The sequence below is a fragment of the Bidens hawaiensis genome, unplaced genomic scaffold (assembly GCF_021521415.1).
Source record: "Bidens hawaiensis isolate Kalapana, Puna unplaced genomic scaffold, B.hawaiensis_p1.1 tig00008858_1, whole genome shotgun sequence".
In the NCBI taxonomy this organism is placed as follows: domain Eukaryota; kingdom Viridiplantae; phylum Streptophyta; class Magnoliopsida; order Asterales; family Asteraceae; genus Bidens; species Bidens hawaiensis.
The window spans coordinates 457,572-469,136 of NW_027491639.1; the positions used below are offsets into that span (position 1 = coordinate 457,572).

General features: G+C 35.1%; 1 protein-coding gene across 1 annotated transcript; it reads right to left on the reverse strand.

Moving 5' to 3' along the window:
* Nucleotides 1-8,975: 8,975 nt before the first annotated feature.
* Nucleotides 8,976-10,654, reverse strand: LOC143530175 (protein PHYTOCHROME KINASE SUBSTRATE 1-like). Its single transcript, XM_077025789.1, has one exon. It carries the CDS (start codon nucleotides 10,344-10,346, stop codon nucleotides 8,976-8,978), a length of 1,371 nt encoding a protein of 456 aa, XP_076881904.1. The 5' UTR covers nucleotides 10,347-10,654.
* Between the last annotated feature and the right edge of the window lie 911 nt (nucleotides 10,655-11,565).

Consider the following 11,565-nt stretch of genomic DNA (forward strand, 5'->3'; position numbering starts at 1 on the left):
CCTAAAGGAAACAATAAATTTTAGCAAGAAATTCCATAGGAAATCGTTCTATATTTTGGTTAAATCAAAAAGTTAGCTTACTTGACAATGAAGAGCGCTTTCTTGAGTGCCTCCAAAATGTCACGCATTAAAGGACGTTTTTCACGTTCTTTCTCCAAACACTGATAAGCAATTGTTGCAAACACAAACAAAGACTTGGGATGGATTTCATCCTTTATATTACCATAAACGATTTCGTTTATTGTGTTTTCTTCGTAGGACTTTTGCACCAATTTTATGAAACCTTTATGTTTAAAGCACAGCATCCCACACAACACTTCAAACAACACAACTCCAAAAGAGTAAACGTCTGACTCTTTTGTTAATAACCCGGTTTTTGCGTAAAGCGGGTCCACATACCCAAGCGTTCCTACAACGTGTGAATAAAGAAAAGTGTAATCTTGATTCGCTGGTCCAAGATTCGAGAGACCAAAATCTGAGATCTTTGCATTCCAATCTTCATCCAATAGAATATTGGAACTCTTGATATCACGATGCAATACTCTTTGTTGGGTCCCGACTGCACTGTGAAGATACTCCAATCCCCGAGCCACCCCAATGCATATTTTGAGGCGTCCAGTCCATCTTAAATTATCATTGTTTAGATGTTTTTCAAGACTTTTATTAGGTGCATACGTGTACATGAGGATCTTCTCATCACAATCATCACAAAACCCTAACAGAGAGACTATATTCTCATCTTTGTATTGTGTAAGCATCATCACCTCCTTCCAAAACTCGATATTTCCTTGCCCATATTTAGTATCTAAACGCTTCAAAGCAACTGTCGTGTGGTTGCCAATTTATCCCTTGTACACACTTCCGAATCCTCCTATCCCAATACGACATTCTTCGGCGAAGTTGTTGGTTGCTGATTTTATAACATCTAATGGTATTTTGAGGTGTTCGAACAGTTTCATATGTGCCATTATTTTGATAATTTGAGAGAAAATGTGATAACTTCAAATTCTTACAATTGAAGAGCTTGAAAGGAGGATGTATCCCTAGCAACTGCTAGGAAATTTACTCATACGGATATTTTCAAATGTCGTCTCAATCATTTTAATTATATTTGGTAGCTAGTGTAGGAAAAATTAATGCATGAATATGCAAAGGATAATGGAACTCATTTTTTTAAACTAAATCAGCTACATAATTTGTGTGGTTTTTAATAGAGTTGTGCGTGGCGCGGTTTTAGCCTAAAACCAACCTAAAATCATTCGGCTTTGATTTTTTTGGTTTTCGTTTTGGTTTCGGCTTTGCTATTTGAGCTTGGAAACTTTAGAATGAAAAAAAGTTTTCAAAAATAATGAATTTAGGTATAAATAATTTTGTTGATTAATAAACTAATTGACTAATCTACATTAGGCCACAAATATTTGAGTTACATGTTTAATAAATTCTTATATATTACTTAAAAAAGTATATAATAATAAAAATCTAGAAATTCGGTTCGCTTCGGTTTTTCCGTTTTTATTACATGCAAAACCAAAACCCAACAATAAGTTCGGTTTTTACAAAAACATAAAACCAAACCGTCGTTCGGTTCGGTGTTTTCGGTTTAGATTTTTCGGTTTTTTTGTTTTCGGATCAGTTTTATCGGTTTATTGTACACTCCTAGTTTGTAAGCGTTTATCATGGTGAGTTTCTTTCCAATCGTTTTTTAGATCAAATTTTGATGGCTAGCTTCTAGACATGACTAATTTGCATAAGAAGATTCCAAATTTGCAAATATCACACTAATAAGAAACTCCAATAACACGAAACCCAAAACCAAAACTTGAACAACACTCTAATTTGTTTACCATTTAATATTTAAAACGGGTTTAGAAGGTAATCCGTTGGTTTTTCTTTAACCAAGTTATGTAGCCAAGGACGTGAGTCATTTCTATACTTCATAAATAAGTAACCTTTTTAAAACGAAAAAAAAAAAAAGGAAAAAGTAACTAGTTGTGTAACGTATTACAGTTTTGTGAAGCCAAGATTTTTTTTTTCTCGCTTATTTTATTTCACCCTTAAATATAGTAACTTATATGTATTATTAATCATACCCGATCTCATAAAATCATTTTATATTTTATAATTTGTAACTATTTAATTTTTCTTTATTCTAACCTGTGCAAGACACATATTTTTAACCTATTTTTATGTAGTCCAACATGATTTTATATTTTTTAGGAACTAATTCAAACCAAATTAGCCCAATCGGCCTAAATAAACGGGCCTAGTCATAGTTACATACTTACATATCTAAAATCTAATTGTATGAATGGCTCAGTTGCCATTTTACCGGAACTGTAACTCATTTTATCAGTCTAGTTTGTACATTAACAAGCATAATTAACACTTACGTGTATATATAACTAGACACTAAATTAGGTGTATATATAACTAGAAACTATATTAGAACTGGCAAAAGGGTAGGGTCATACGGGTTCGCGTCACAGGTCAGTCGATTCTAAAAGGGATTATCTTGGTTTGGGTCGGGACTCGAAAGGGGTCGGGTCAGAATAGGTTTTGGGTTTTAACGAGTTTCAGGCAAAACGGGTTGGTTTAAAAGCATACTTTTCCAATTCTTTTGAACGGCAAATTTCTTTACTTCCCGGGATTAGAACCCATGATCTTTAGGTGATTAAGGGTTTTGCCTCTGTCACTGAACCACCCAGTGGCGGGCCCCCCAGGAATTGTTTTCAATTGGCTCATCTTTTTTCGGTGGTCAAATTTCTCACAATCGACCGGTAAAATTTTCGTCCTGTCGGGATGTAGTACATAATACAATACAATGTCTTAAAAATGGATAACAAGAAAACACAATCAAAATACAATCTGAAGGTCATAAGTCGATGTAGCTAGTGAATGTCTTTAGGGGATATTTATTTGATAAAACCTTAATTCCTTAACAAGTTTCCTTAAAAAGGAGTAATAAAAAACAAGCTACCAAGTTTCGAACCCGGGTTGCTATCTAAGCAAGAGAGGATGGAGTGAAAGGTTTCACCACTACACCAACATTGAAGTTGTTAATATGGATTCACTTTTCTAATATAATGTTCTTTTGGGTTCACTAGAATTTTTCTTATATCATTTCTACGAAATTTTCAAAACTAAGTGGGTGCTCGTGCACCCAAGGGTTCCTATCTAGGTCCGCCGCTGGAACCACCAACCCCCGGGAGATACTTTTCCACTTCATATTATTACTAACTAATTAGCATATTGTAGGCGTAGCCAATTCACTTGTGTGTATTGAGTCCATTCAATTCAACCAACTACTTACTACTCTATGAGATTTGAGAATAAGATATATTAGTGGGCCAAATGACTAATGGGCCTATTGTTACAATCTCCCCCACTTGTCCCCTACCTTCAATTTGATTAACCCCAATAATTATTGCTAGTAAATTCTGTCTCCCCACAAACATATATTCATACCGCATGTTACTGAATCATGTGGTCATATAATTGATCTCAACCGTCAACTTCAGTTACATAAATAGCCAGTGGTCCAAACTCCACAAATGGAAAGTTACATGCCTTAAATATTTGAGCTGTTTTGATGTTAATATTCCATAGGAGTATTTAACTATGAAAGATTGGAACATCCACCAACCCGTATCGTGACACGCTACACTTTTTAAGAAGTTTTTTGTATTTTTATAGGCAATTGATAACCTTAGCCATGAACCATTTACTCATATGGTCTGGTCCAGGCTAGGCCAACAAATATGAGGATGATGGATGTCAAAACACGATTTTTGTTAGTTGGCATTATAAAGTGGTTGATCTTGTTATGTTTTATCTCAAACGGGTCAATAAAGAAAGTTTGCTAAAATGAAAAAAATGATATAACCTCCATAAGCTTTATGTAAATTATTTTGTAATAACTTTAAATAGATCAAATGTTCATGGCAAAAATGGGCAAAAGGTGTATAGGTTAATCAAATCCAACTCAGTCTATTTTCCAGCCCTAGTTACTACTCTTGGCTCGTTTTTAGAAAAATCGCTATCAATAGTTTAACCAGTATCTATAAATTTCGTTGTAGGCACATAAAATATGTATATCACATGAAGTAATTGTAGACAAGTAAAACTTTTGTGGCGCTTGATGTAAAAATATTATGCGATGTCTTGCGGACATGGACAGAACCAGAGGAATAAACTTTTCACTCTGTAAGATACGAATGTTTCTTCTTCCACAACAACGAAAGCACTTTTTCACTCTTTAAATACGTGCATTAAGATACGAAGGCTTGAGTCTCTAATGGACTAAATGAATAAACTTTTTTGAAGTTTGGCAACCCCCCCCCCCCCCTCCTTTCACCCTCACCCCACCCCACCCTACCCCTCCCCCACCCCTAAACTTTTTTGAAGTTTGACAACCCCCCCCCCCCCTTCCTTTCACCCTCACCCCACCCCACCCCACCCCTCCCCCACCCCTTCGCGCGAATTGATATACACATGGATGTAAATTTTTATTTCTGATATACGGTTAAAAAGTTTTGGTTCCACCATTGTTTGTGGACCACATTTTTCCTTCATTTAATAGACTTATATACATAAATCATAGCAAACGACATTCTTTTCCATAATGGAATGTCTCTTCTAGAGCAATTCCTTTTGCACATACATGAATATACATGATATACCTAGACACCCATATATACATACATGTGACTTGATTTATAGTCATTTAACTATGAAAATAAACCAAGACACTTTCCTGAACATTTTAGGACATCCAGGTTAATTATTCAATTTCCAAAAAAACAAATAATTCATGATTAATATTTGACCCCAAAAAAAACATTTTACTTTTCTAACATTCTTGTAAGTTCAAATTAAATGAGTTTTTAATGGATAAGAACATTATCTTAGTATCTTGCAATTCTTTAAAAATATCCTAAAAATTAGATAACCTTTTCATGGATAAAAACATTATCTTTGTATCTTGTTATATTTCTACAAAAAGAACATCAATCTTTCCCTTTCAAATTAACAAAAGTTTCCATCCGGGGCCACTTTCTTAGTCTTTGTTATTAAAGCATTAAGAACAAAAATACCTTCTATCTAGCGAATTAAACAGAATGGTTATATGTCACATTCTTTTGAAGCACTCGTTCCTTAATGAATTCTTGTAACACCTTAGACAAATCCAACATCGGCTGTATATTTTGATGTTTTCCCTCAAGTAACTAAAAACATTTCTTTGAGTTTTCTTTGGATAAAACATATAATATTGTTTGGTACGGGAGACCATATGTAACAATGCTTCATCTTGATCATGTTACTACTAGGAACTTCAAGCAAAGTGGTCCATGAAAAAGATTTGATATGGATCATGTTTCTTCTTTTTGTTGATTATTCCTATCCCATTATTGTTACAGTTTTAAATCTGGCAGTATGGTCACTGTTTAACTTCATATGGTTCACTTCACCAACATCATATACCAATCATAGTATTCTTTATTCTTTATGCATTTCAAACACTTGGTTGTAAAACACTCCAAGTGTACTCTACAACTAGGTTACTAGACTTCAATGATTGAGCATGTTGCCATTTAGGTTCAGGAGTTTGTGTCTGATTTGGACAGTAAACTGAACATATATGGAGCCAATGTTTGTAGGCATAAGTAACTAGTGTGTCAAATATATTGGTAGAATGGTAGAAGAGAAAATCATGTGACAGAGAATAACTCAGTTAAACACCCAAAGGTCTTGCAAGTCCTGGGAAGTAAAAGAAATTTGTCTTTCGCAAAAGAGAATAAAGATCACGAAAGTAGTTATCTTGATCGGAGACGTAGTTGATAGGATGCCCATTGATATTTTTGTTTACCAAATTATGATTTTACCTTTTTAATGTGGGAAAATGTCACAACTAACTAGAAGCTGTCATGAGGATTAAGGCTTTTTTAGAATTTGTTTTTGTTTTAGTTATCTATTACTAGTATAGTTTCTCATCATTTTTTATTATCAATATTTTACTATTATTTTATTTAGTACATTTTGTTTGTTGTTGTTTCGATCATGTTATTTGGATATTATACTTTATGTAGCAAGAAATGGTTTTTGAAGCTGGAAGTCTTCACATGAGCAACTTCGCTATCTTCTAGGTTACCGGGAAATGTATTATTCTATGAGTTATACCATTTATTTATTAACAATAACACATTTAACACATTTTTTTCACTTTAGTTGTTGAAAAGTATTTAAAAATATCTTTGTTAGTTTAATAGCTTTTTAAAAATATTATTGTATTTCTAGTTATTATCTGTTATTTATATAACAAAATTAGACAGAATTACAAATTTTGTCCTTTAAAAAAAGCCAAATTACGGTTCGTGTCCTTTTCTAAGTTTCCTTGCAGGCGGTGTACTTTAAACTTTTTTTTTCTACACGTTATGTCCTTTACGCTAACTGGGTTAGAAAAACTCAGTTAAATGCCCTCACGTGAGACGCATGTGAGGGCATTTTTGTCTTTTCACCTGTACCTGCAACTTCTTCTTCCTCTTTCTGCTTCATTTTTGTTCTTTCATCAAAGACCTTTCAATCTCCATTGCTACCAATAACCCCAAATCCTACCAACACACTCTTATAACAATCTAACTATGTTTTTAACAATTCCTGTATCAAACCTTTGATTAATCCCAATATCACCAATCTGGTTCTGATTCTAGTGAGCTGCATTTTCCAATCAAAGTTAAGCCATTAAAATCAGAGATAAACAAACCATGGTTGTTGGGCTTACCAGCGCCGGAGTGGATTACTCGCCGCCGGCCGAACTTGGAAGTTCTGATGATCTTTTTTAAGGCATAGGAGGTGCTCCGGCGACCCTCGGTTTCCCAGTGACACCCCTTGCAGCAGCACTGGGTTTTTGAAACCACCACCGCCGCCGTACCACTCCTCACCGTCACCTCCCTCCTCCACCACCACAAACCCTCCACGTCATCCTTCCCAATAACCCACACCAAACCCTTAATCACCATCCGCCACCCAACCCCTAATTCATGAACGGCTCTGATTCAATACACGCACATCCACCAACGGCTCCATAGATTGATATATAAAGGTATGTGAGCCGTGAAGTGAGAAAGGTATGTGAGAATTACGGTTCGTGTGATTCAATACACGGAATTGGAAGGGGCGACGGTGGTGGAGCCGTGAAGTGAGAAAGGTATGTGAGAATTGCAATGGAGATTGAATGGACTAAGCCTCGATTGGTTAAGTGCTGAGGATTCGTTGCCGGTGTCACACTTCATAATACCCTACTGTTGCTGGGTTCAATTTTGCAACCCTAGGTGGCAGCGGTTTGGTGGTGTCATGTTGACTTATATATTTGTACAGTGGAAAAAAGTACAGAAAATGGGGTTTTCACTGCCGTTGCCGTGACGTTCTGGCCATGTATTGTGGTGGCGGTGGCAGCCCTGTAATCATCTCATTTAGATGATAAAGGCTATGATGATGAATCAATCTGAGCTTGGATTTCCGGTGGTTTAGATTAGAGAGAGAAAGAGGAACAGTGGAAAGAGTATGGAGTCAGAAAGACGAAAAGACAAAAATACCCTCACATGCGCCTCATGTGAGGGTATTTAACTGAGTTTTTCTAACCCAGTTAGCGTAAAGGACATAACGTGCAGGAAAAAAATGTTTAAAGTACACCGCCTGCAAGGAAACTTAGAAAAGGACACGAACCGTAATTCGTCTTATTTTAAAGGACAAAATTTGTAATTCTGTCAACAAATTAATATAAAATAAAGTTTATTCTTATAATTGTATTTCTTTTTAACCTTTTATCTTTATTGTTCTCATTGCTTTTATTTTATATGATATAAAGCTTGCAAAAGTAAAATAAAATAATATTTTTATAAAAAAAATTATATATTTTTCAGAAGACATTTTTGTGAAATATTTATTAACACTTTTTAAAGAATTAAATTAAAAACATTTAAAAGAATAAAAATCTTGTGTTGCGCAGGGATGAAAGTCTGAAAGCCAATGCATGCATAGATGATCCGCTATATATGGTAGGAATATAGGATAGAATTATTTGTTTTGCCAAATGGGAAACTTCTCTAGAGGACACGTCTCAAACACTATTTGGTTGGTACTTTGTAAAAGTTATTTTGTCAACTTTTCTTGGTCAATATTTCCTTTTTGTAAAGTAAATGTTAATTTCAGCAAAGCAATTGCAATAGAATAGCAATGTATCTAGGTTTTCTGTCCATTTTGTGGTTTTCGTATCTAACGATCTAACCCGTGTTAAAAACAAGTTGTTTTCAGGTTGAGTGGTTGACATGTTTAGCCTGTTTAATTAAGCATGGACTACCCATAAAAAAATTTAAAATTAAAATAATAGAAGTTTGAAAAGTTGAGCCCGTCAACCCGTATAATTACATATCGTTACAGTGAATTAACTTAATTGTGTGAATTACATGATTTTAAGTGTATACAAGTTATCATTAGAAATTTTTTTTAAAAAACAAATATATGTTCCTTTTTTAACCAACCAAGAAACATGGATAAAATTAAATATTATTAGACTTTTATATTTTAGTGTAAAGGGAGTTATCTTTTAGCAAATGTGGACCTACCGTGAATAAAGCAGTATGGTTGATGACTTAATGCTTGATCAGGAAATACAACTACTTGTCTTTGGCCATTAATTATGTTTTTAATTCTGTAGATGTTAATGTGTGAAAGCTTTGCATAAGCTTGTATCTTTTGTGCAATAAAGTTGTGCAACTCAACTAGTGTCTAGTGTATATTGTTTATGCATAGGGTACAACAAGATATTGCTTAGGTAACAATAATATATGATATTTATAATTGAAAAATTTTGCATAACATAAGACTTTGGAAAAGAAAACAAAGATTTCATTTATTAACACTCCAAATGTTTTTTTCTTAGTAACTTGAAAATAAAAACACATACATGTACAACTCTTTTATTGCTGTTGAATGTACAAGTGGTGTGAAGCACGCGGCGATTGTGAATGTCCCCTAGGGAACGAACTCAACGGTTTGGTTTCAGTTTGGAACTTCATAAGAGGCACTATCGAATCCAACCGGCAGCGGTCTTTTGTGGCCCCGTTGAGGGCCACCGACGCCTTCTCGCCACCGCTCAGAATCATGTGTTCACCGGATACTCTCACCGATTTATGACTATTACACCCCGAAAGAATCCCACCTTTAATAATTCTCTCCATATCACCACCGCCACCCTTACCGTTCCTAGAAAGTGTCATATGTTGATTCTTGACCAATTTCGTGTCTTCGTAGTCCGATATTATTGAATACCCGGCCACACTAGCGGTAACTACACTCCATGCAATGCTCGCCTCACTTGGGGCGTACCCGTTTGGCAATGTTGCATTACTTGATCTCCCGTTCGAAACTTGTCGTGCAAGAAATGAGTTATTTTCATTAGTCGAGAAGCTCTCGATCTCAAACAAATCCGAGCTTGCATCGCTACCCGCATCATTGTTTTCCCCAATATGAATATCGAAGTTTTCCACTCGCGGGGTCACACCTTCCCAATTCAACATAGTGAGCTTCCTCTCCAAGCTAAATGACTTCTTCCCATTCTCCAAAACCGGAGAACCAAAGGCCTCTGACGAGTTCCTTCGTGTTTTAACATGAATAATTTCACTTTCGTCGTCTCTTGGTACTTCATTTTTTACCATCGGGCACGTATTTATCACTGGAAAAGTGAAACAATCTTCTTTTTGACTTTCTTCAGTGAAACCAGCAGTTAAAACAGCTTTAACTGGTGCTTTCAGAGGTTCTTTTACAAGAACCTTATTTTCCGTAATCTTAACAGATTTGTTATCGTTGCAATTGCAACCAAGGGAGATAAACAAGCTCTTTACAACGCTTGTTTTCTCCCTTTTAGACGAATGACTAGTCCGATTACCATTACCATTATTAGCTAATAAACCGCTTCGGCTATTCCAACTCGCTTCCGAGCGAACACTTGGAGTAACCGATCCGGTTTTTGGTTTAGCTCGTTCTTCGTCTTCATCTTTATCTTTATCCTTTTCTTGTTGGTCCTTGGGATGATGAAAACTTGCAGGCTTGATCATGGAGTTAGTAGTTCTTGAAACTTGTTCATCCATGGCTCCTTTGAAGTACTTTTCGGCTCCAAAAATCCCAATTTCGCCATCTTCCACCTTCTTTTTGGAGCTAATATGAGATGGGTGTGTAAGTTTGAGAACCATAGCACTACTATTGTCATGATTCAAGTAAGATGAGAATGATGCATCATTAAGATCAACATTGTTTCCAAATAAAGAAACCCTTTTATGTGAGGTGATCATGGTACTTTTTTTATTAACAAAATGTTGTAAACAATAAACAAGTAACACCCACTAATAAAAATCCAATTTTTATAGAAATGTTGGATCAAAACAGCATTTGATCACGAAGAAATGGACAAAAAAAGATCTTTTTTTGGTTATTGTTGCAGGAAGTAATGAAGGGGGGTGTTAAAGGTTTAAGGAGTTGGCAAAGTGGTTTAGGAGTATGGGGGTGATGAAGATGAGGGGGGCATTTGTTGTATAAATAAGGAGAGTTATGGAGATGGATTGAGTGATTGAGTGATTAAAGCATGTGCATATGCTTCTGGTACTTTGTCCCCTTAAATATATTACTTATTTCTTTCTAATCCTTAGACGAAACTGAAATAATGGTAAGGTTGTTGTCATGTGATTTTGAAGTCGTGAATTCAAGCGTGAGAACATGCACTTACGGAGGGTAAGATGTGTATATCAGGATCAAGTCGACCTGACAACTCCCTGGACCCATGCATGCGAGAGCCTTGTGTGTCGAATTTGCTCTTATATGTGTTGGAACCTTATTCGTCTCATCATCTTTCCATTTTTTTAAAGTTCAAGAAATAAATGTTCAAGACCGAAAATATATAATTAAATTTAAGATAAAGAATAAACAATAGACTAGTGTGTCAAACTTGTCATCATGCTCAAATATAATCATGAGAAAGAATGGGTTCTTGTAACAATACAAATGATAGGGTAATGTTACTGTGTATAATTGCACGCCTTAATTATTATTGTTGTTACTATTATTTCTAACCGAGTAACTAATCCGAAATTAGCCTAGTTATATTCAATAATACAATGCAGACAAGATTAATAATAACATGGTCCATACATACCGCTCGTATATCAATTCCAATGTCATATCGACTTGTTGGCTATGAGGAAGATCACAAATATTTCGTATAATTTCATCACTAGATCATAATAAGGTGTTTTCTATCAATCTTGTCAGTGTTAGACAAATGTTACTGTTGAGTTGGAAAGAAAGTGCATCTTGTTAATTGAATCAGTTGACACACTTCATTTTGTGGTGAGTATTGAACAACCTTTTGGCATCAATTGGCATCAAGAATTAAGTGAGCACAAGTAGTGTTTTCTTTGTAACAAATTATGAAATGATAATTAGGTATAGTGGGATTTACACTATTTAGAAATAGTAATAAAATTATCAACAATAAACTTCATTCCATCAGATTTT

What these genes read in the sequence shown, in the direction of transcription:
- LOC143530175 (XM_077025789.1), bottom strand. Translation starts at nt 10,346, where the DNA reads ATGATCACCTCACATAAAAGGGTTTCTTTATTTGGAAACAATGTTGAT.